This window comes from Oncorhynchus gorbuscha, unplaced genomic scaffold (assembly GCF_021184085.1).
Source record: "Oncorhynchus gorbuscha isolate QuinsamMale2020 ecotype Even-year unplaced genomic scaffold, OgorEven_v1.0 Un_scaffold_3794, whole genome shotgun sequence".
Classification (NCBI taxonomy): Eukaryota; Metazoa; Chordata; class Actinopteri; order Salmoniformes; family Salmonidae; genus Oncorhynchus; species Oncorhynchus gorbuscha.
The window spans coordinates 1-26,590 of NW_025747956.1; the positions used below are offsets into that span (position 1 = coordinate 1).

The window sequence follows — 26,590 nt, forward strand, 5'->3', positions numbered from 1 at the left end:
GAACTACAGTATAGAATCATGAATATTCAACTAGAGAGAACTACAGTATAGAATCATGAATATTAAACTAGAGAGAACTACAGTATAGAATCATGAATATTAAACTAGAGAGAACTACAGTATAGAATCATGAATATTAAACTAGAGTGAACTACAGTATAGAATCATGAATATGAAACTAGAGAGAACTACAGTATAGAATCATAAATATTAAACTAGAGTGAACCCTCCTCATACGGTACAGCATAGAATCATAAATATTAAACTAGAAAGAACTACAGTATAGAATCATAAATATTAAACTAGAGTGAACTACAGTATAGAATCATAAATATTAAACTAGAGTGAACTACAGTATAGAATCATAAATATTAAACTAGAGTGAACTACAGTATAGAATCATAAATATTAAACTAGAGTGAACTACAGTATAGAATCATGAATATTCAACTAGAGTGAACTACAGTATAGAATCATAAATATTAAACTAGAGTGAACTACAGTATAGAATAATAAATATTCAACTAGAGTGAACTCCCCTCATACGGTACAGCATAGAATCATAAATATTAAACTAGAGTGAACTACAGTATAGAATCATAAATATTCAACTAGAGTGAACTCCCCTCATACGGTACAGCATAGAATCATAAATATTAAACTGAAGAAACTACAGTATAGAATCATAAATATTGGCAACTAGGCTGAACTCCCCTCATACGGTACAGCATAGAATCATAAATATTAAACTAGAAAGAACACGTATAGAATGTGAAAATGTCTTCAAAACCAGAGTGAACAACAGTACCAGATCATAATGAAACTGAGTGAACTACGTGCCAGAATCATAAATATTAAACTAGAGTGAACTACAGTATAGAATCATAAATATTAAACTAGAGGTGAACTACAGTATAGAATCATAAATATTAAACTAGAGTGAACTACAGTATAGAATCCATAAATATTAAACTAGAGTGAACTACAGTATGAAATAATAAATATTAAACTAGAGTGAACTACAGTATAGAATAATAAATATTAAACTAGAGTGAACTACAGTATAGAATCATAAATATTAAACTAGAGTGAACTACAGTATAGAATCATAAATATTAAACTAGAGTGAACTACAGTATGAAATAATAAATATTAAACTAGAGTGAACTACAGTATAGAATAATAAATATTAAACTAGAGTGAACTACAGTATAGAATCATAAATATTAAACTAGAGTGAACTACAGTATGGAATCATAAATATTAAACTAGAGTGAACTACAGTATAGAATAATAAATATTCAACTAGAGAGAACTCCCCTCATACGGTACAGCATAGAATCTCATAAATATTAAACTAGAGTGAACAACAGTATAGAATCATAAATATTAAACTAGAGTGCACTGTTTTCATACGTACAGTATGAAATGATAAATATTCAGTGAGAGGCTGCAGTTATAAGTCCATTCCCTCTCTGTTACTGTTAGCTCTGTACCTTACCTCCCTCCCTCCTCCCTCCCTCCCCCTCCCTCCCTCTCTCCCTCCCTCCCTCCCCTCCCTCCCTCCCTCCCTCCCTCCCTCCCTCCCCCTCCAAGTCTGAGATTATCCTCAGTCCCCTTATCTTCATTTGACTGATAAAATGTCCCAGAATCCCAGGTGTCCCTCTAGGTCTGGGGCCTGTTGAAAACATCGCACCAAACAACATAGGTTCCAGGTGAGTAGAGCAGCCCTCTCTCCAAGGACGACAACTAAAACACACACGCTACCGTTCAAACGTTTGGGGTCACTTATAAAGGTCCTTGTTTCCTCTGTCCAGTGTCTGTGTTCTTTTTGCCCGTCTTAATCTTGTCTTCTTATTGGCCAGTCTGAGATATGGCTTTTTATTGGCCAGTCTGAGATATGGCTTTTATTGGCCAGTCTGAGATATATGTCTTCTTATTGGCCAGTCTGAGATATGGCTTTTTATTGTGAGTCTGAGATATGGCTTTTATTGGCCAGTCTGAGATATATGTCTTCTTATTGGCCAGTCTGAGATATGGCTTTTTATTAGAGTCTGAGATATGACTTTTTATTGGCCAGTCTGAGATATGGCTTTTTATTGGCCAGTCAATTTCACATGGAAAAGCCTTCATTTCTCAGAACAAGAAGAGAGACGAGTTTCAGAAGAAAGGTCTTTGTTTCCTGCCATTTTGAGCCTGTGTCGAACACACAAACGCTGATGTTCAAAATACTCAACTCGTCTAAAGAAGGACAGTTTTATCCTTCTTTAATCAGAACAACAGTTTTCAGCTGTGCTAACATAATTGAAAAAGTGTTTTCTAATGATCAATTAGCCTTTTAAAATGATAAACTTAGGATTAGCTGACACAACGTACCGTTGGAACACAGGAGTGATGGTTGCTGATAATGGGCGTCTGTAGCCTATGTAGATATTCCATTAAAAAAAATCTGCCGTTTCCAGCTACAATAGTCATTTAAAACATTAACAATGTCTACACTGTATTTCTGATCAATTTGATGTTATTTGAATGAAAACATTTTAAAAAGTTTTCTTTCAAAACAAGGACATTTCTAAGTGACCCCAAACTTTTAAACAGTAGTGTACATGTCTGTATCCATTGGCCTTTTACATATGAACAAATACCTTCATCTACATGCTGAGCAGACCCCTGTCCTGACTGGGAAAACAGACCAGCTTCCTCTACATGCTGAGCAGACCCCTGTCCTGACTGGGAAAACAGACCAGCTTCATCTACATGCTGAGCAGACCCCTGTCCTGACTGGGAAAACAGACCAGCTTCATATACATGCTGAGCAGACCCTGTCCTGACTGGGAAAACAGACCAGCTTCATCTACATGCTGAGCAGACCCCTGTCCTGACTGGGAAAACAGACCAGCTTCATCTACATGCTGAGCAGACCCCTGTCCTGACTGGGAAAACAGACCAGCACAGCTTCATCTACATGCTGAGCAGACCCCTGTCCTGACTGGGAAAACAGACCAGCACAGCTTCCTCTACATGCTGAGCAGACCCCTGTCCTGACTGGGAAAACAGACCAGCTTCCTCTACATGCTGAGCAGACCCCTGTCCTGACTGGGAAAACAGACCAGCTTCATCCATCTGAGCAGACCCCTGTCCTGACTGGGGAAAACAGACCAGCAGAGCCCCTGTCCTGACTGGGAAAACAGACCAGCTTCATCTACATGCTGAGCAGACCCCTGTCCTGACTGGGAAAACAGACCAGCTTCATCTACATGCTGAGCAGACCCCTGTCCTGACTGGGAAAACAGACCAGCTTCATCTACATGCTGAGCAGACCCCTGTCCTGACTGGGAAAACAGACCAGCACAGCTTCCTCTACATGCTGAGCAGACCCCTGTCCTGACTGGGAAAACAGACCAGCTTCATCTACATGCTGAGCAGACCCCTGTCCTGACTGGGAAAACAGACCAGCTTCATATACATGCTGAGCAGACCCCTGTCCTGACTGGGAAAACAGACCAGCTTCATCTACATGCTGAGCAGACCCCTGTCCTGACTGGGAAAACAGACCAGCACAGCTTCCTCTACATGCTGAGCAGACCCCTGTCCTGACTGGGAAAACAGACCAGCACAGCTTCCTCTACATGCTGAGCAGACCCCTGTCCTGACTGGGAAAACAGACCAGCTTCATCTACATGCTGAGCAGACCCCTGTCCTGACTGGGAAAACAGACCAGCTTCCTCTACATGCTGAGCAGACCCCTGTCCTGACTGGGAAAACAGACCAGCTTCATCTACATGCTGAGCAGACCCCTGTCCTGACTGGGAAAACAGACCAGCTTCATCTACATGCTGAGCAGACCCCTGTCCTGACTGGGAAAACAGACCAGCTTCATCTACATGCTGAGCAGACCCCTGTCCTGACTGGGAAAACAGACCAGCTTCATATACATGCTGAGCAGACCCCTGTCCTGACTGGGAAAACAGACCAGCTTCATCTACATGCTGAGCAGACCCTGTCCTGACTGGGAAAACAGACCAGCTTCCTCTACATGCTGAGCAGACCCTGTCCTGACTGGGAAAACAGACCAGCTTCATCTACATGCTGAGCAGACCCCTGTCCTGACTGGGAAAACAGACCAGCTTCCTCTACATGCTGAGCAGACCCTGTCCTGACTGGGAAAACAGACCAGCACAGCTTCATCTACATGCTGAGCAGACCCCTGTCCTGACTGGGAAAACAGACCAGCTTCCTCTACATGCTGAGCAGACCCCTGTCCTGACTGGGAAAACAGACCAGCTTCCTCTACATGCTGAGCAGACCCCTGTCCTGACTGGGAAAACAGACCAGCACAGCTTCATCTACATGCTGAGCAGACCCCTGTCCTGACTGGGAAAACAGACCAGCTTCCTCTACATGCTGAGCAGACCCCTGTCCTGACTGGGAAAACAGACCAGCACAGCTTCATCTACATGCTGAGCAGACCCCTGTCCTGACTGGGAAAACAGACCAGCTTCCTCTACATGCTGAGCAGACCCCTGTCCTGACTGGGAAAACAGACCAGCACAGCTTCATCTACATGCTGAGCAGACCCCTGTCCTGACTGGGAAAACAGACCAGCTTCCTCTACATGCTGAGCAGACCCCTGTCCTGACTGGGAAAACAGACCAGCACAGCTTCATCTACATGCTGAGCAGACCCCTGTCCTGACTGGGAAAACAGACCAGCTTCCTCTACATGCTGAGCAGACCCCTGTCCTGACTGGGAAAACAGACCAGCTTCATCTACATGCTGAGCAGACCCCTGTCCTGACTGGGAAAACAGACCAGCTTCATCTACATGCTGAGCAGACCCCTGTCCTGACTGGGAAAACAGACCAGCACAGCTTCATCTACATGCTGAGCAGACCCCTGTCCTGACTGGGAAAACAGACCAGCTTCCTCTACATGCTGAGCAGACCCCTGTCCTGACTGGGAAAACAGACCAGCTTCATCTACATGCTGAGCAGACCCCTGTCCTGACTGGGAAAACAGACCAGCACAGCTTCTCTACATGCTGAGCAGACCCCTGTCCTGACTGGGAAAACAGACCAGCACAGCTTCCTCTACATGCTGAGCAGACCCCTGTCCTGACTGGGAAAACAGACCAGCTTCATCTACATGCTGAGCAGACCCCTGTCCTGACTGGGAAAACAGACCAGCTTCCTCTACATGCTGAGCAGACCCCTGTCCTGACTGGGAAAACAGACCAGCTTCATCTACATGCTGAGCAGACCCTGTCCTGACTGGGAAAACAGACCAGCTTCATCTACATGCTGAGCAGACCCCTGTCCTGACTGGGAAAACAGACCAGCTTCATCTACATGCTGAGCAGACCCCTGTCCTGACTGGGAAAACAGACCAGCTTCATATACATGCTGAGCAGACCCCTGTCCTGACTGGGAAAACAGACCAGCTTCATCTACATGCTGAGCAGACCCCTGTCCTGACTGGGAAAACAGACCAGCTTCCTCTACATGCTGAGCAGACCCCTGTCCTGACTGGGAAAACAGACCAGCTTCATCTACATGCTGAGCAGACCCCTGTCCTGACTGGGAAAACAGACCAGCTTCCTCTACATGCTGAGCAGACCCCTGTCCTGACTGGGAAAACAGACCAGCACAGCTTCATCTACATGCTGAGCAGACCCCTGTCCTGACTGGGAAAACAGACCAGCTTCATCTACATGCTGAGCAGACCCCTGTCCTGACTGGGAAAACAGACCAGCACAGCTTCATCTACATGCTGAGCAGACCCCTGTCCTGACTGGGAAAACAGACCAGCTTCCTCTACATGCTGAGCAGACCCCTGTCCTGACTGGGAAAACAGACCAGCACAGCTTCATCTACATGCTGAGCAGACCCCTGTCCTGACTGGGGAAAACAGACCAGCTTCCTCTACATGCTGAGCAGACCCCTGTCCTGACTGGGAAAACAGACCAGCACAGCTTCATCTACATGCTGAGCAGACCCCTGTCCTGACTGGGAAAACAGACCAGCTTCCTCTACATGCTGAGCAGACCCCTGTCCTGACTGGGAAAACAGACCAGCACAGCTTCATCTACATGCTGAGCAGACCCCTGTCCTGACTGGGAAAACAGACCAGCTTCCTCTACATGCTGAGCAGACCCCTGTCCTGACTGGGAAAACAGACCAGCTTCATCTACATGCTGAGCAGACCCCTGTCCTGACTGGGAAAACAGACCAGCTTCATCTACATGCTGAGCAGACCCCTGTCCTGACTGGGAAAACAGACCAGCACAGCTTCATCTACATGCTGAGCAGACCCCTGTCCTGACTGGGAAAACAGACCAGCTTCCTCTACATGCTGAGCAGACCCCTGTCCTGACTGGGAAAACAGACCAGCTTCATCTACATGCTGAGCAGACCTCTGTCCTGACTGGGAAAACAGACCAGCTTCATCTACATGCTGAGCAGACCCCTGTCCTGACTGGGAAAACAGACCAGCTTCATCTACATGCTGAGCAGACCCCTGTCCTGACTGGGAAAACAGACCAGCTTCATATACATGCTGAGCAGACCCCTGTCCTGACTGGGAAAACAGACCAGCTTCATCTACATGCTGAGCAGACCCCTGTCCTGACTGGGAAAACAGACCAGCACAGCTTCATCTACATGCTGAGCAGACCCTGTCCTGACTGGGAAAACAGACCAGCACAGCTTCATCTACATGCTGAGCAGACCCCTGTCCTGACTGGGAAAACAGACCAGCTTCATCTACATGCTGAGCAGACCCCTGTCCTGACTGGGAAAACAGACCAGCTTCATCTACATGCTGAGCAGACCCCTGTCCTGACTGGGAAAACAGACCAGCTTCATCTACATGCTGAGCAGACCCCTGTCCTGACTGGGAAAACAGACCAGCTTCCTCTACATGCTGAGCAGACCCTGTCCTGACTGGGAAAACAGACCAGCTTCATCTACATGCTGAGCAGACCCCTGTCCTGACTGGGAAAACAGACCAGCACAGCTTCATCTACATGCTGAGCAGACCCCTGTCCTGACTGGGAAAACAGACCAGCTTCATCTACATGCTGAGCAGACCCCTGTCCTGACTGGGAAAACAGACCAGCTTCCTCTACATGCTGAGCAGAACCCTGTCCTGACTGGGAAAACAGACCAGCTTCCTCTACATGCTGAGCAGACCCCTGTCCTGACTGGGAAAACAGACCAGCACAGCTTCATATACATGCTGAGCAGACCCCTGTCCTGACTGGGAAAACAGACCAGCTTCATCTACATGCTGAGCAGACCCCTGTCCTGACTGGGAAAACAGACCAGCTTCATCTACATGCTGAGCAGACCCCTGTCCTGACTGGGAAAACAGACCAGCTTCCTCTACATGCTGAGCAGACCCCTGTCCTGACTGGGAAAACAGACCAGCTTCCTCTACATGCTGAGCAGACCCCTGTCCTGACTGGGAAAACAGACCAGCTTCCTCTACATGCTGAGCAGACCCCTGTCCTGACTGGGAAAACAGACCAGCTTCATCTACATGCTGAGCAGACCCCTGTCCTGACTGGGAAAACAGACCAGCTTCATATACATCCTCCACAGATAATGATTAGTGTGTGTGTTCCCCACCTCCACAGATAATGATTAGTGTGTGTGTGTGTGTGTGTTCTCCACCTCCACAGATAATGATTAGTGTGTGTGTGTTCCCCACCTCCACAGATAATGATTAGTGTGTGTGTGTTCTCCACCTCCACAGATAATGATTAGTGTGTGTGTGTTCTCCACCTCCACAGATAATGATTAGTGTGTGTGTGTTCTCCACCTCCACAGATAATGATTAGTGTGTGTGTGTTCCCCACCTCCACAGATAATGATTAGTGTGTGTGTGTTCCCCACCTCCACAGATAATGATTAGTGTGTGTGTGTTCCCCACCTCCACAGATAATGATTAGTGTGTGTGTGTTCCCCACCTCCACAGATAATGATTAGTGTGTGTGTGTTCCCCACCTCCACAGATAATGATTAGTGTGTGTGTGTTCCCCACCTCCACAGATAATGATTAGTGTGTGTGTGTTCCCCACCTCCACAGATAATGATTAGTGTGTGTGTTCCCCACCTCCACAGATAATGATTAGTGTGTGTGTGTGTGTGTGTGTTCTCCACCTCCACAGATAATGATTAGTGTGTGTGTGTTCCCCACCTCCACAGATGATGATTAGTGTGTGTGTGTGTGTGTGTTCTCCACCTCCACAGATAATGATTAGTGTGTGTGTGTTCCCCACCTCCACAGATGATGATTAGTGTGTGTGTGTGTGTGTGTTCTCCACCTCCACAGATAATGATTAGTGTGTGTGTGTTCCCCACCTCCACAGATGATGATTAGTGTGTGTGTGTGTGTGTTCCCCACCTCCACAGATGATGATTAGTGTGTGTGTGTGTGTTCTCCACCTCCACAGATAATGATTAGTGTGTGTGTGTTCCCCACCTCCACAGATAATGATTAGTGTGTGTGTGTTCCCCACCTCCACAGATAATGATTAGTGTGTGTGTGTTCCCCACCTCCACAGATAATGATTAGTGTGTGTGTGTTCCCCCACCTCCACAGATAATGATTAGTGTGTGTGTGTTCCCCACCTCCACAGATAATGATTAGTGTGTGTGTGTTCTCCACCTCCACAGATAATGATTAGTGTGTGTGTGTGTTCCCCACCTCCACAGATAATGATTAGTGTGTGTGTGTGTTCCCCACCTCCACAGATAATGATTAGTGTGTGTGTGTGTGTGTTCTCCACCTCCACAGATAATGATTAGTGTGTGTGTGTTCCCCACCTCCACAGATAATGATTAGTGTGTGTGTGTTCCCCACCTCCACAGATAATGATTAGTGTGTGTGTTCCCCACCTCCACAGATAATGATTAGTGTGTGTGTGTTCCCCACCTCCACAGATAATGATTAGTGTGTGTGTTCTCCACCTCCACAGATAATGATTAGTGTGTGTGTGTTCCCCCACCTCCACAGATAATGATTAGTGTGTGTGTGTTCCCCACCTCCACAGATAATGATTAGTGTGTGTGTTCCCCACCTCCACAGATGATGATTAGTGTGTGTGTGTGTGTGTTCCCCACCTCCACAGATAATGATTAGTGTGTGTGTGTTCCCCACCTCCACAGATAATGATTAGTGTGTGTGTGTTCCCCACCTCCACAGATAATGATTAGTGTGTGTGTGTTCCCACCTCCACAGATAATGATTAGTGTGTGTGTGTTTCCCCACCTCCACAGATAATGATTAGTGTGTGTGTGTTCTCCAACTCCACAGATAATGATTAGTGTGTGTGTGTTCCCCACCTCCACAGATAATGATTAGTGTGTGTGTGTGTATGTGTGTGTGTGTGAGCTTCAGTGGCGCTGAGCTGATTAACAAAGACGATTGAAACCAAAACAAACCACGAAGCAGTGAAGGAAGAGAATTAAACCACAGAGAGAGAGAGATGGAGAGAGAAGAGAGGAGGAGACAGGACAGTAGGAAGCAGAGCAGGGGACAGAGGAGGAGACAGGACAGTAGGAAGCAGAGCAGGGGACAGAGGAGGAGACAGAACAGTAGGAAGCAGAGCAGGGGACAGAGGAGGAGACAGGACAGTAGGAAGCAGAGCAGGGGACAGAGGAGGAGACAGAACAGTAGGAAGCAGAGCAGGGGACAGAGGAGGAGACAGAACATTAGGAAGCAGAGCAGAGGACAGAGGAGGAGACAGAACATTAGGAAGCAGAGCAGAGGACAGAGGAGTGGACAGGACAGTAGTACACAGTACATTAGACTAACAGAGTTAGTCTGCACTCCACAGAGAGAGAAAGAGAGAGAGAAAGGACAGAGAGAGGGAGAGAGAGAGAGAGAGAGAGAGAGAGAGAGAGAGAGAGAGAGAGAGAGAGAGAGAGAGAGAGACAGAGAGGAGAGACAGCGAGAGAAAGAGAGGAAAGAGAGGAGAGACATTATAATATATGCCATTTAGCAGACGCTTTTATCAAGCGACTTACAGTCATGTGTGCATACATTCTACGTATGGGTGGTCCCGAGGATCGAACCCACTACCCTGGCGTTACAGCGCCATGCTCTACCAACTGAGCTACAGAAGGACCACTACATTGAGAGAGAGAGAGGAAAGACAGAGAGAGAGAGAGGAGAGAGAGAGAGGAGAGACAGCGAGAGAGAGAGAGAGAGAGAGGAGAGACAGCGAGAGAGAGGAGAGAGAGAGAGGAGAGACAGCGAGAGAGAGGAGAGAGAGAGAGGAGAGACAGCGAGAGAGAGGAGAGAGAGAGAGGAGAGACAGCGAGAGGAGAGAGAGAGAGAGAGAGAGAGAGGAGAGAGAGAGAGAGGAGAGACAGCGAGAGAGAGGAGAGAGAGAGAGGAGAGACAGCGAGAGAGAGGAGAGAGAGAGAGGAGAGACAGCGAGAGAGAGGAGAGAGAGAGAGAGGAGAGACAGCGAGAGAGAGAGGGGGTTACAACGAGAGAGAGAGGAGAGGAGAGAGAGAGAGACAGAGGAGAGAGAGAGAGGAGAGACAGCGAGAGAGAGGATAGACAGAGAGAGGAGAGAGACAGCGAGAGAGAGAGAGGATAGACAGCGAGAGAGAGAGAGGAGGGAGACAGCGAGAGAGAGAGAGAGAGGGGGGTTACAGCGAGAGAGAGAGGAGAGGAGAGAGACAGAGGAAGAGAGAGAGAGGAAGAGAGAGGGGCAGTGGAAGGAGCAGAACAGAATGGAACACTAAACAGCATAGCAGCACAAGGTAGACTGACAGACTGACTGAAACCCCGGACCCCACAGAGAGGCCACAGAGCAGGCTGGAGGGCTGACAGACAGACTAACGGACAGACCACCAGTCTGTTACAGACTTACCCAGGGCATCAGCTGCAGGGCAACAACAACAGGTGCCCAGTGACCGGGCGGGGGGGGGGCAATAAGGTCGACGACACGGCCGTAAAGAGGGAAAACATTTTAGTCAGTCAAGAGGCCTGAAGGAGACTTCACAAATCATGTTGCTAATAAGTGTCACTGTCTCTGTGACTGTCTCTGTGACTGTCACTGTGCGTCTAAAAGTGGCTCTTTAGCTTCGCCAGACTCTTAGGATAAACTAAGCGACTTACAAAATTAGAGGACTGTTTGTGAGGGTGAACGTGTTGCACTAATAACAGCCTTCATAACGAAGAGGCCAAGCTGGAAAAACATGTTTGAAGAATTCAGTCTAGACAGATATATGGCGTTAAACGTTCCCCTGTTCACGTGGCCAAAGGTGAAAACTCCCCCCTTGAAGTCAGGATTGGCCCATTCCTTATAGCTCCTAGTAAAGCACAGGGCCTCACATAGGAGAGACTAGAAAAGTGTGTATTGGTTCAATCTTGTAGAAAAACTAAACATTAAGGACTGCTAGTTCAGTGTGGCTTTGATCAAAACATTAAGGATAGCTAGTTCAGTGTTTCAGGTGGTTTTAATTAAGGCATTTAAGGTAACTAGTTCAGTGTTTCAGGTGGTTTTGGTCATTTAGACTAGCTAGTTCAGTGGTTTTGGTCATTTAGTTAGCTACTTCAGGGTTTCAGGTGGTTTTGATTTTGACATTTAGACTAGCTAGTTCAGTGGTTTTGGTCATTTAGTTAGCTAGTTTGTTTCAGGTGGCTTTTCTGACATTTAGACTAGCTCAGTTAAGTGTTTCAAGTGGTTTTGGTCATTTAGTTAGCTAGTTCAATGTTTGAGCTAATTTTAATTAAGACATTTAGCTATATCATTGCAGGTAAAGCTTTAATCACATTTAGCTATATCATTGTTTCAGGTGGCTTTAATCAAGACATTTAGACTAGCTAGTTCAGTGTTTCAGGTGGCTTTAATCAAGACATTTAGACTAGCTATATCATTGTTTCAGGTGGTTTTTAATCAAGACATTTAGACTAGCTAGTTCATTGTTTCAGGTGGCTTTAATCAAGACATTTAGACTAGCTAGTTCAGCTTTAATGTTTCAGGTGTGTTTCAGGTGGCTTTAATCAAGACATTTAGACTAGCTAGTTCAGTGTTTCAGGTGGTTTTGATCAAGACATTTAGACTAGCTAGTTCAGTGTTTCAGGTGGCTTTAATCAAGACATTTAGACTAGCTAGTATCATTGTTTCAGGTGGGCTTTAATCAAGACATTTAGACTAGCTATCATTGTTTCAGTGTTTCACTAGTATATCATTGTTTCAGGTGTTTAAATCACTGCTCCTCTAGATAGGACATTAACACTGGAACGAAGACCAGGTGCATACTGCTAAATACTCTAGATAGGACATCAAACTGGAAGAAGACATTTAGACCAGGTGCATACTGTTTCACTTTCCTCTAGACATTTACTGGACCAATATCATTGTTTCAGGTGGAATCAAGAAGACCAGGTGCATACTGCTAAATACTGCTCCCAGGTGACTTTTAATAACACAATCACTGCTATATCACTGCTCCTCAGGTGGCTTTAATCAAGACTGTGATACTGCACTGTCTGGACATCTAATAACACTGGAACAAGAACCAGTATATCATTGTTGTCCTCAGGTAGGACATCTAATAACACTGGAAGAAGAAGACCAGGTGTGACGCTCCTCTAGACATCTAATAACACTGAGATGCAGTGTCTCAGGTAGGACCACTGCGCCACTGCTCCTCTTAGGTGGTTTTGATCAAGCACATTGCTAAATACTGCTCCTCTAGGTAGGACATCTAATAACACTGGAAGAAGAAGACCAGGTGCATACTGCTAAATACTGCCCTCTAGGTAGGACATCTAACTAACATACTGCTCCTCTAGATAGGACATCTAATAACACTGGAAGAAGAAGACCAGGTGCATACTGCTAAATACTGCTCCTCTAGGTAGGACATCTAATAACACTGGAAGAAGAAGACCAGGTGCATACTGCTAAATACTGACATCTAATAACACTCCTCTACTGGAACAAAGACCAGGTGCATACTGCTAAATACTGCTCCCTCTAGATAGGACATCTAATAACACTGGAACAAGAAGACCAGGTGCATACTGCTAAATACTGCTCCTCTAGATAGGACATCTAATAACACTGGAAGAAGAAGACCAGGTGCATACTGCTAAATACTGCTCCTCTAGGTAGGACATCTAATAACACTGGAAGAAGAAGACCAGGTGCATACTGCTAAATACTGCTCCTCTAGATAGGACATCTAATAACACTGGAAGAAGAAGACCAGGTGCATACTGCTAAATACTGCTCCTCTAGATAGGACATCTAATAACACTGGAAGAAGAAGACCAGGTGCATACTGCTAAATACTGCTCCTCTAGATAGGACATCTAATAACACTGGAAGAAGAAGACCAGGTGCATACTGCTAAATACTGCTCCTCTAGGTAGGACATCTAATAACACTGGAAGAAGAAGACCAGGTGCATACTGCTAAATACTGCTCCTCTAGGTAGGACATCTAATAACACTGGGAAGAAGGTGCATACTGACCAGGTGGATACTGCTAAATACTGCTCCTGCTAGGTAGGACATCTAATAACACTGGAAGAAGAAGACCAGGTGCATACTGCTAAATACTGCTCCTCTAGATAGGACATCTAATAACACTGGAACAAGAAGAAGACCAGGTGCATACTGCTAAATACTGCTCCTCTAGGTAGGACATCTAATAACACTGGAAGAAGAAGACCAGGTGCATACTGCTAAATACTGCTCCTCTAGATAGGACATCTAATAATACTGCTAAATACTGCTCCTCTAGATAGGACATCTAATAACACTGGAAGAAGAAGACCAGGTGCATACTGCTAAATACTGCACCATGGAAATACAACAGCACAGTATTTGAGCTAAAGAAGTTTTAAAAAAAATTTGAAGTTCACTTTGAAATGCATAGATGTTTTGGTGCTTTCAAGACGGCCATTTTGACATTTCAACTGGACTTTAGTCACTCAAGATAACTGACAGCTTGAACAGGAGCTTCCCCCATAGACGCTCTCTCTCTCATCTGTCTATCTGTCTAGACACATATTGAACCTCTTCAATAGCGTCTCTATTTCCTTTCATGGTGCGTGGGCCTGCACAAAGACTGACTGACTGCATATGCTTATTCAATTGGGATGTGCTGTCCTACGAGGAGAAGACACAAACTGATACTCAGAAGTTGAGCAGAGAAACTGTTCCAAATGGCACCCTATTTCCTACGTAGTGCACTTATTTTTGGGCCCTAGCCCTATAGACCCTGGTCTAAAGTAGTGCACTGTATAGGGCACAGGATGCCATTTGGGACACAGACAGTGTCCTGGTTTCAGTATAATGACGGTCAACATGAGCTGACTCTGTTGTTTTCCCTCCTCCGTGTTTCCAGACATCATTTAGACAGATTCCTGTGTACAAGATGATATCTGACCATCCGTGCGGACAGTCTGACAGGGATCAGGAACAAATCAAATCAAATTGATTTATAAAGCCCTTCGTACATCAGCTGATATCTCAAAGTGCTGTACAGAAACCCAGCCTAAAACCCCCAAACAGCAAGCAATGCAGGTGTAGAAGCACGGTGGCTAAGAAAAACTCCCTAGAAAGGCCAGAACCTAGGAAGAGAGAGGAACCAGGCTATGTGGGGTGGCCAGTCCTCTTCTGGCTGTGCCGGGTGGAGATTATAACAGGAACAGTCTTACATAACTTAACCGAAACCATAGCATAGAGTAAAGACCTTCGGTAGGCAAGGATGTTCAACTCAATTTGCATGTCCATTTGCCTAAGCGTACCAAATGTACGTTAGAGATTGACGTTCAGAGATGATAAAGGAACAAAGAGATCTACTATGTATAGTAAATGTTACATAAATATGTACTGTGTTTTATAATGTAGAGTCCCTGAGTAGCCTCATTGACATTCAACTCTATTTCCTTTAGACTACATGGACTGTGTAGGTACGACCTCAAGGGGAAACGACAGCCCATAGAGGTACAGGGTTCACACTATACTTCATATGGCCAAACCCACAGACATTATGTGTATCGGACATATGTTGTAATAATTATATTTCTATGGCACAGCCAGTAGAGAAGGGATAGATAGATAGATAGATACTATAGATAGATAGATAGATAGATAGATAGATAGATAGATAGATAGATAGATAGATAGATAGATAGATAGATAGATAGATAGATAGATTTGATAGATTTGATAGATAGATAGATAGATAGATAGATAGATAGATAGATAGATAGATAGATAGATAGATAGATAGATAGATAGATAGATGATAGATAGAGTACCTTTCTTTGCCTTCTTCTGTAGCTTCAGAGTGTCTAACGACTTCTTCTTGATCTCACTCCGAACTTTCTTGTACTCTCTATATCTATATGTTATGGATACCTTTAGCATGGTCCTTATCCAGAGTGTTGGTTCCTCTCTATATTATTATATATCTATATGTTATGATGATACCTTTAGCATGGTCCTTATCCAGAGTGTTGGTTCCTCTCTATATTATTATATATCTATATGTTATGATGATACCTTTAGCATGGTCCTTATCCAGAGTGTTGGTTCCTCTCTATATTATTATATATCTATATGTTGTGATGATACCTTTAGCATGGTCCTTATCCAGAGTGTTGGTTCCTCTCTATATTATTATATATCTATATGTTGTGATGATACCTTTAGCATGGTCCTTATCCAGAGTGTTGGTTCCTCTCTATATTATTATATATCTATATGTTGTGATGATACCTTTAGCATGGTCCTTATCCAGAGTGTTGGTTCCTCTCTTCCACTCTTCCATCTGATCCTGTAGAGGGTTGATCATGCAGTCCATGAAAGCCCTGCAGGTCACAGCAATCACAAAGGTGAGAAACATTAGAAATCCAGTATTATTTATTAGGATCTCTCCTTGCCCACCTAAAGGCTAGTCTTTCAGTAGAGAGGGACATAGTGGTGGTGAGGGGGCGGTGCATAGTGGTGGTGAGGGGGCGGGGCATAGTGGTGATGAGGGGGCGGGGCATAGTGGTGATGGGGGCGGGGCATAGTGTTGTGTGGGGGCGAGTGGTGGTGAGGGGGCACAGTGGTGATGAGGGGAGGGGCATACTGGTGATGAGGGGGTGGGGCATAGTTGTGCTTATGGGGGGGGCGGGCATAGTGGTGATGAGAGGTGGGGCATAGTGGTGATGAGGGGGTGGGGCATAGTGGTGATGAGGGGGTGGGGCATAGTTGTGCTTAGGGGGCGGGCATAGTAGTGATGAGGGGTGGGGCATAGTGGTGATGAGGGGGCGGGGCATAGTGGTGATGTGAGCCAGACAGCTGAGACTAATATAACACCCTGGACTCTCTGGTCTGGACACATGTTGTCAGAGAGACAGCCAGACAGTGTGTGTTTTTTTCATTTATGTGTGTGTGTGTGTGTGTGTGTGTGTGTGTGTGTGTGTGTGTGTGTGTGTGTGTGTGTGTGTGTGTGTGTGTGTGTGCGTGTGTGTGTGCGTGCGTGCGTGCGTGCGTGCGTGCGTGCGTGCGTGCAGCTAGGCTAGACCACAGGCACCTAGGTTTACTACAGCACACTGTCACAGCCATGGAGACGCAAGAAGAATTTCTCCAAAATGCCTTGAAGAAATTAGAGATCCCCCTGTGTGTGTGTGTGTGTGTGTGTGTGTGTGTGTGTGTGTGTGTGTGTGTGTGTGTGTGTGTGTGTGTGTGTGTGTGTGTGTGTGTGTGTGTGTGTGTGTGTGTGTGTGTGTGTGTGTGTGTGTCGTGGACCAGACATGCCCGAGACAGTGGAATGCTGGGAAAGATGAGAATCGGCTGAGCTGGGTGACATTCTACAGATTCATTAGTAATGTCTCACTTTAACGACACTGTTACACACACACACACACACACACACACACACACACACACACACACACACACACACACACACACACACACACACACACACACACACACACACACACACACACACACACACACACACACACACACACACTTCTTAATTTCGTTCAAAGTGACATGTATTACAAATCAATGGTAAATGATGGTGTAGTAGTGTCGTTGTAAATGAGAACATCCTTACATTGAAAAGTCTCGGAGTTTGGCCTCGATGCTTCTGTGTCTCATACACATCCTGGTTAGAGCTGAACCAATGTCCCTGGTGCCTCCTGTAACACACAAACAATACATCCTGGTTAGAGCTGAACCAATGTCCCTGGTACCTCCTGTAACACACAAACAATACATCCTGGTTAGAGCTGAACCAATGTTCCTGGTACCTCCTGTAACACACAAACAATACATCCTGGTTAGAGCTGAACCAATGTCCCTGGTGCCTCCTGTAACACAAACAATACATCCTGGTTAGAGCTGAACCAATAGCCCTGGTGCCTCCTGTAACACACAAACAATACATCCTGGTTAGAGCTGAACCAATGTCCCTGGTGCCTCCTGTAACACAAACAATACATCCTGGTTAGAGCTGAACCAATAGCCCTGGTGCCTCCTGTAACACACAAACAATACATCCTGGTTAGAGCTGAACCAATGTTCCTGGTACCTCCTGTAACACAAACAATACATCCTGGTTAGAGCTGAACCAATGTTCCTGGTACCTCCTGTAACACAAACAATACATCCTGGTTAGAGCTGAACCAATAGCCCTGGTGCCTCCTGTAACACACAAACAATACATCCTGGTTAGAGCTGAACCAATGTTCCTGGTACCTCCTGTAACACAAACAATACATCCTGGTTAGAGCTGAACCAATGTTCCTGGTACCTCCTGTAACACACAAACAATACATCCTGGTTAGAGCTGAACCAATATCCCTGGTACCTCCTGTAACACAAACAATACATCCTGGTTAGAGCTGAACCAATGTCCCTGGTGCCTCCTGTAACACACAAACAATACATCCTGGTTAGAGCTGAACCAATGTTCCTGGTACCTCCTGTAACACAAACAATACATCCTGGTTAGAGCTGAACCAATGTCCCTGGTGCCTCCTGTAACACACAAACAATACATCCTGGTTAGAGCTGAACCAATATCCCTGGTACCTCCTGTAACACACAAACAATACATCCTGGTTAGAGCTGAACCAATATCCCTGGTACCTCCTGTAACACAAACAATACATCCTGGTTAGAGCTGAACCAATCTGCATAGGAAACTTCACATAATGATTAACCCCTTATTTTGACAGGAACGTCATACTGAGTCTATGGTGTCTTTTCCAGATGAGCCCTTCATAAATACATCAAACATATACACAACATACAATATACACAACATACAATATACACAACATACAATATACACAACATACAATATACACAACATACAGTATACACAACATACAGTATACACAACATACAATATACACAACATACAATATACACAACATACAATATACACAACATACAGTATACACAACATACAATATACACAACATACAATATACACAACATACAATATACACAACATACAATATACACAACATACAATATACACAACATACAATATACACAAACCACACAACATATTAAGAAACACAGACACATGTATCAACTTAGAGGTCTCAGAACATTACAAACCACACAACATATTAAGAAACACAGACACATGTATCAACTTAGAGGTCTCAGATCATTACAAACCACACAACATATTAAGAAACACAGACACATGTATCAACTTAGAGGTCTCAGATCATTACAAACCACACAACATATTAAGAAACACAGACACATGTATCAACTTAGAGGTCTCAGATCATTACAAACCACACAACATATTAAGAAACACAGACACATGTATCAACTTAGAGGTAATAATAAATAATATATGCCATTTAGCAGACGCTTTTATCCAAAGCGACTTACAGTCATGTGTGCATACATTCTACATATGGGTGGTCCCGGGGATCGAACCCACTACCCTGGCATTACAAGTGCCATGCTCTACCAACTGAGCTACAGAAGGACCACACATAGAGGTCTCAGATCATTACTCGTTTCATTTCAGAGAGCTCTGTTCCACATAAATGGCACAAAAAACCCAACTAAAAGTAGCTTTACCCAACTCTGTGGAGACCGTAGGGGCCTCCAGTGTTATCCAAGCCTGTGACTGGGTTTGGTCATTAACGATGATAGATAAATAGGAGGTTTCTGCATGAGTGCTTTGTAAATAAACACTAGAGAACGCTGCTCTCTCCTTACATACAAAGAGGCCCAACCCACTTTTTGATACAAAACACAACGGTGAGTTCTAGAACCATCACCAGCAGTAATAAACCTAAAGGCCCAATGAGGGAGGGGTCTGGCAATTCAGGATTTTAGGGGCAAGGCCAAATGGCCTTCAAGAGGTGCCAGGGCACCAAGGCTATCTGCTAGGGTACCAAGGCTATCTGCTAGGGTACCAAGGCTATCTGCTAGGGCACCAAGGCTATCTGCTAGGGCACCAAGGCTATCTGCTAGGGTACCAAGGCTATCTGCTAGGGCACCAAGGCTATCTGCTAGGGTACCAAGGCTATCTGCTAGGGCACCAAGGCTATCTGCTAGGGTACCAAGGCTATCTGCTAGGGCACCAAGGCTATCTGCTAGGGCACCAAGGCTATCTGCTAGGGCACCAAGGCTATCTGCTAGGGCACCAAGGCTATCTGCTAGGGCACCAAGGCTATCTGCTACGGTACCAAGGGGCTATCTGCTAGGGCACCAAGGCTATCTGCTACGGCCATCACAAGGGCACCAAGGCTATCTACTAGGGCACACAAGGGGGCTATGCTAGGGCACCAAGGCTATCTGCTCGGGCACCAAGGGGGCATTACGGCCACACAAGGGGGCATTACGGCCACACAAGGGGGCATTACGGCCACACAAGGGGGCATTACGGCCACACAAGGGGGCATTACGGCCACACAAGGGGGCATTACGGCCATGGTTGTCGATCCCACCGGGAAATCCTGTGTTTAGCTGGGTATGTGGTCCATGTATGGGAGAGGAGTAGCAATGAGGTGCCACAACACACTTGTCAAATTCCTCCAGGGGTACCTAGCCTACACAAAGGCCCCTGGTCCCCAAAACACTGAAAGACCGCCCATGGTCCCCCTCTAAACACTGAAAGCCCGCCCATGGTCCCCCCCTAAACACTGAAAGACCGCCCATGGTCCCCCCTTAAACACTGAAAGGTCCCAGCAGCTGTACGACCCCCGAGGTCCAGGGACTGAGCTGCAGCGGACGGACACATTGTCTCCCTCACAGGGACGTCCTCTCAGGGTATTGTTCCCTGTTCTGTTCCCCTCTCTCTCTCTGCCTCATCAACAGGACAGAGCAGCTAGGACAGGACACATTGTCTCCCTCACGGGGACGTCCTCCCAGGGTATTGTTCCTGTCTCTCTCTGCCTCATCAACAGGACAGAGCAGCTAGGACAGGACACATTGTCTCCCTCACGGGGACTCCCTCCCAGGGTATTGTTCCCTGTTCTGTTCCCCTCTCTCTCTGCCTCATCAACAGGACAGAGCAGCTAGGACAGGACAGGGCCCCTGCTGAACTACAACACCCCATTAACTAAGGCTCTGCAGCCAAACATTGCTGTAACATAGACACTAGAGACACAGACAGGGAACACTACAGCTGCAGTGGTCAGGTCCAGATGTGAATGTGCTTTAGCTTAGTCAACTCCTTTATCGTCTTCAGCTTGGCTAGAGCACACAGGCCTTTAGGTCTGGGACCAAGCTAGTAGCTCCCGAGTGGCCCCAGCGGTCTAAGGCACAGCATCTCAGTACTAGAGGAGTCACTACAGACACCCTGGTTCAGTGGTCTAAGGCACAGCATCTCAGTACTAGAGGAGTCACTACAGACACCCTGGTTCAGCGGTCTAAGGCACAGCATCTCAGTACTAGAGGTGTCACTACAGACACCCTGGTTCAGCGGTCTAAGGCACAGCATCTCAGTACTAGAGGAGTCACTACAGACACCCTGGTTCAGCGGTCTAAGGCACAGCATCTCAGTACTAGAGGAGTCACACAGACACCCTGGTTCAGCGGTCTAAGGCACAGCATCTCAGTACTAGAGGTTACAGACACCCTGGTTCAGCGGTTAAAAATGGCACAGCATCTCAGCACTAGAGGTGTCACTACAGACACCCTGGTTCAGTGGTCTAAGGCACAGCAACTCAGTACTAGAGGAGTCACTACAGACACCCTGGTTCAGCGGTTAAGGCACAGCATCTCAGTACTAGAGGAGTCTTACAGACACCCTGGTTCAGCGGTTAAGGCACAGCATCTCAGTACCAGAGGCTCACTACAGACACCCTGGTTCAGCGGTCTAAGGCACAGCATCTCAGTACTAGAGGAGTGTGTTACAGACACCCTGGTTCAGCGGTCAAGGTTCATGCATCTCAGTACTAGAGGAGTCACTACAGACACCCTGGTTCAGCGGTCTAAGGCACAGCATCTCAGTACTAGAGGAGTCACTACAGACACCCTGGTTCAGCGGTCTAAGACATCTCAGTGCTAGAGGAGTCACTACAGACACCCTGGTTCAGCGGTCTAAGGCACAGCATCTCAGTACTAGAGGAGTCCCTACAGACACCCTGGTTCAGCGGTCTAAGGCACAGCATCTCAGTACTAGAGGAGTCACTACAGACACCCTGGTTCAGCGGTCTAAGGCAGTGGGTGGGGGTGGAATTGTTTAACAGCATCTCAGTACTAGAGGAGTCACTACAGACACCCTGGTTCAGCGGTCTAAGGCACAGCATCTCAGTACTAGAGGAGTCACTACAGACACCCTGGTTCAGCGGTCTAAGGCACAGCATCTCAGTACTAGAGGAGTCACTACAGACACCCTGGTTCAGCGGTCTAAGGCACAGCATCTCAGTACTAGAGGAGTCACTACAGACACCCTGGTTCGATCCCAGGCTGTATCACAACGGTCTGTGATTGGGAGTCCCATAGGGCACAATTGTCCCAGCGTCGTCCTGTTTGGCCGTCATTGTAGACAAGAATTGGTTCTTAACTGACTCGCCTAGTTAAATAAATGTTCAATTAAAAATGACAAAAATCTAATTTGCATAAAGGTTAATGCCCTACAAGGCAGGTTTCATTTGCTCTTGGCCAGCCTGACAACCTCTATGCCTGGGTTCAAAACGCCAGACCATGCTACCACTGACTAATCTGCTTGGAGATTAATTAGAAATAAAAAGGTCTTTTTACAAATCACTTCCTCTGGTTTAAAGAGCTATTAATGCTTATTAACGCTGCGGGATCCCATGTAGGCTCAACACACAGCCTGGATGAAGGACAGACAGACAGACTGTGTGTGTACAGTTGGTGTTTGTTCCTGTATGTGTTTAGCTGGGCACGTGGTAAATGTCTCCATCCCCAGGCCATGGCACCAGAACCCTACAACCAGCTGGGGCCTCCTCTAGACCAGTAAACACTCCCTAGTCAGACGAGAGGCTTGACATTGACTCACAGCAGGACCATTGTCTGTCCTCAGTGTCCTGCCCAGTGTGAGTGAAGGTCTGTTCTGTTTAACCCTGCATGGAGCAGACTTCTGCTCTACTGTGGAATGAATGAACAGCTCCGCAGGACAGGACTTCAAAACCACTTCCTGAAACTCACTGAGACCTACTGCTTTTGTTGTAGCTTGTATGGTAGTGGGTGGGGGTGGAGGGTGATTGGTTAACAGCTTATAATAACCCCACAATAACCCATCTGAAAAGACCCCTTGAAACAGTTTTGGATTTAGACCCCTTGATACAGGGGTTGGATTTGTAAACCCCTTGAAACAGGGGTTGGATCAAAAGACCCCTTGGACAGGGGTTGGATTTCAAACCCCTGATACAGGGGTTGGATCTTAGACCCCTTGATACAGGGGTTGGATCTTAGACCCCTTGATACATGGGGTTGGATCTTAGACCCCTTGATACAGGGTTGGATCACCCTTGATACAGCGGGTTGGATCTGTAGAGCCCCATACAGGGGTTGGACTCTGGACCCCTTGATACAGGGGTTGGATCTTAGCCCCTTGGTACAGGGGTTGGTCTGGGGCTGTTTTACAGGGGTTGGATCTTAGCCCCTTGTTTCCAGGGGTTGGATCTTAGACCCCCTTGATACAATGGATCTAGCCCCTTGTACAGGGGTTGGATCTTAGAGCCCTTGATACAGGGGTTGGATCTTAGACCCCTTGATACAGGGGTTGGAACTTATACTTCACCATCTGCCAACTGTAAAGTTTGGTGGAGGAGGAATAATGGTCTGGGGCTGTTTTTCATGGTTCAGCCCCGGCCCCTTCGTTTCCTGTGGATGGATATAGCATACAATGACAATCTAGATTGTTCTGTGCTTCCAACTTTGTGGCAACTGTTTGGTGAAGGCCCTTTCCTGTTTCAGCATGACAATGCCACCCTGCACAAAGCGAGGTCCATACAGAAATGGTTTGTCGAGATCGTTGTCAGAAGAACTTGACTAATGCTCGTTGCCGAATGGAAGCAAGTCCCCACAGCAATGTTCCAACATCTAGTAGGAAAGCCTTCCCAGAAGAGTGGAGGCTGTTATAGCAGCAATGTTCCAACATCTAGTGGAAAGCCTTCCCAGAAGAGTGGAGGCTGTTATAGCAGCAATGTTCCAACATCTAGTGGAAAGCCTTCCCAGAAGAGTGGAGGCTGTTATAGCAGCAATGTTCCAACATCTAGTGGAAAGCCTTCCCAGAAGAGTGGAGGCTGTTATAGCAGCAATGTTCCAACATCTAGTGGAAAGCCTTCCCAGGAGAGTGGAGGCTGTTATAGCAGCAATGTTCCAACATCTAGTAGGAAAGCCTTCCCAGAAGAGTGGAGGCTGTTATAGCAGCAATGTTCCAACATCTAGTGGAAAGCCTTCCCAGAAGAGTGGAGGCTGTTATAGCAGCAATGTTCCAACATCTAGTGGAAAGCCTTCCCAGAAGAGAGGAGGCTGTTATAGCAGCAATGTTCCAACATCTAGTGGAAAGCCTTCCCAGGAGAGTGGAGTCTGTTATAGAAGCGAAGGGGGGGGGCAACTCCATATTAATGCCCATGATTTTGGAATGATATGCTGGACGATCAGGTGTCCACATACTTTTGATCGTGTAGTGTACCTCGGCATACTGAGGGAAGCCTATTTTAAACACACTGCTACTGTGCTTGTAAAGACTTCAGACAAAACCAGCGGCTTTGACCAACCATGTAATGAAACCCTTTTCATGGTGCTACAGTATAACGCAGTCTGAAACGGTACTGTATGTTTACAGACACTTAAGATGACAGCAGAATACGGAACTGGACAAAGGCAGACTGCAACAGAAGCTCATAGACATCATTCAGTCTCACTTTTATGTTTATAAAATAAGTGACTTTTCTCCTGAGCACTAACTGGACAATGTGTTAAGGTTAATGTAGAGTTAATGTGACAAAATAGTTTCTCTCTGTTATTCTTTATCTTGGCGACAAGGAGGTCAGTCTCTAGTCTCATAAGAGCACTCTGTCTGTAACACTGAGTTGTGAACCCTGATTGTTTTCACTCAATCCCTCTCTGTCTCTCACTCCGCCTGAACTAAAACCAGCATCAGAACCCACAACCTCAGCTCCGCCTGAGACACAGTCCACCTCTTGTTCCTGGTTAAAATAAACCTACAGTCGACAGACGGACGGACGGACGGACGGACGGACGGACGGACGGACGGACGGACGGACGGACGACAGACAGACAGAGAGATGTTTTTATTTGACCCCCTCTCCCTCAGATTGACTAGCTGTTATTTGAGAGGGTGTGGTGGCAGTAGGATATATAACCCTCCCTTTCATATCACACAGTCAGGAACAATAATACAATACAGACATATTGATAGTCCCCCTATGGTGACAGTCATAGTGATACTGTTCCTATGGTGACAGTCATAGTGATACTGTTCCTATGGTGACAGTCATAGTGATACTGTTCCTATGGTGACAGTCATAGTGATACTGTTCCTATGGTGACAGTCATAGTGATACTGTTCCTATGGTGACAGTCATAGTGATACTGTTCCTATGGTGACAGTCATAGTGATACTGTTCCTATGGTGACAGTCATAGTGATACTGTTCCTATAGTGACAGTCATAGTGATACTGTTCCTATAGTGTGCCCTCCTGAACAGGACCCTGGAATAAGGAAGCTGCCCCAGACAGGGAAACCCAACCTGGGTAGGAGCTCTACTGATTGGCTGTTGAGGGGATGATCCACCTCCTCGGGATCTAAAATCTCAGGTTCTTAACACATATGATCCCTTCTTTACATGAGAGGACATGCATTCTGGCAGTCATGCTGGCAGCTCTTCCTGTATAACAAGCCCAACCCAGAGAGAGTCACCATGACAGAAGACTTCGCTCCCTCCGTGGTTGTTCAACATTTCTATCAACAAAACAAACAAGCATGCCATAAAAATAGCTTTCTTTAGTTCTACTGACACGACCACACTGATTCCAGCTTTAGAAGGAACAGAGAGGATCAGAGAGGTGCAGAGAGGATCAGAGAGGATCAGAGAGGATCAGAGAGGAACATAGAGGATCAGAGAGGATTAGAGATAAACAGAGAGGATCAGAGAAGATCAGAGATAAACAGAGAGGATCAGAGAGGATCAGAGATAAACAGAGAGGATCAGAGAGGATCAGAGAGGAACAGAGAGGATCAGAGAGGAACAGAGAGGAACAGAGATAAACAGAGAGGATCAGAGAGGATCAGAGATAAACAGAGAGGATCAGAGATAAACAGAGAGGATCAGAGATAAACAGAGAGGATCAGAGAGGATCAGAGAGGATCAGAGATAAACAGAGAGGATCAGGGATAAACAGAGAGGATCAGAGAGGATCAGAGAGGAACAGAGAGGATCAGAGAGGATCAGAGAGGAACAGAGAGGATCAGAGAGGATCAGAGAGGAACAGAGAGGAACAGAGATAAACAGAGAGGATCAGAGAGGATCAGAGAGGATCAGAGAGGAACAGAGAGGAACAGAGATAAACAGAGAGGATCAGAGAGGATCAGAGAGGAACAGAGAGGATCAGAGAGGATCAGAGATAAACAGAGAGGATCAGAGAGGAACAGAGAGGAACAGAGAGGATCAGAGAGGATCAGAGAGGAACAGAGAGGATCAGAGAGGATCAGAGAGGAACAGAGAGGAACAGAGATAAACAGAGAGGATCAGAGAGGATCAGAGATAAACAGAGAGGATCAGAGATAAACAGAGAGGATCAGAGAGGATCAGAGAGGAACAGAGAGGATCAGAGAGGATCAGAGAGGAACAGAGAGGAACAGAGATAAACAGAGAGGATCAGAGAGGATCAGAGAGGAACAGAGAGGAACAGAGAGGATCAGAGAGGATCAGAGAGGAACAGAGAGGATCAGAGAGGAACAGAGAGGATCAGAGAGGAACAGAGAGGATCAGAGATAAACAGAGATGATCAGAGAGGAACAGAGATAAACAGAGAGGAACAGAGATAAACAGAGAGGAACAGAGAGGAACAGAGAGGATCAGAGATAAACAGAGATGATCAGAGAGGAACAGAGATAAACAGAGAGGAAC

The 26,590-nt window shown here is 46.2% G+C and overlaps 1 protein-coding gene across 1 annotated transcript; it reads right to left on the minus strand.

The window, feature by feature from the left end:
* Positions 1–15,278: 15,278 nt before the first annotated feature.
* Positions 15,279–17,234, minus strand: LOC124028123 (protein MTSS 1-like; the record flags this gene model as incomplete). The annotated part of the gene is made up of 3 exons (XM_046340275.1): positions 17,092–17,234; positions 15,759–15,850; positions 15,279–15,373 (listed from the first exon to the last, which is right to left on the minus strand). Coding segments are annotated over exons 1-3 (294 nt in total), but the record flags the coding sequence as incomplete, so codon positions are not given.
* Positions 17,235–26,590: the final 9,356 nt, after the last annotated feature.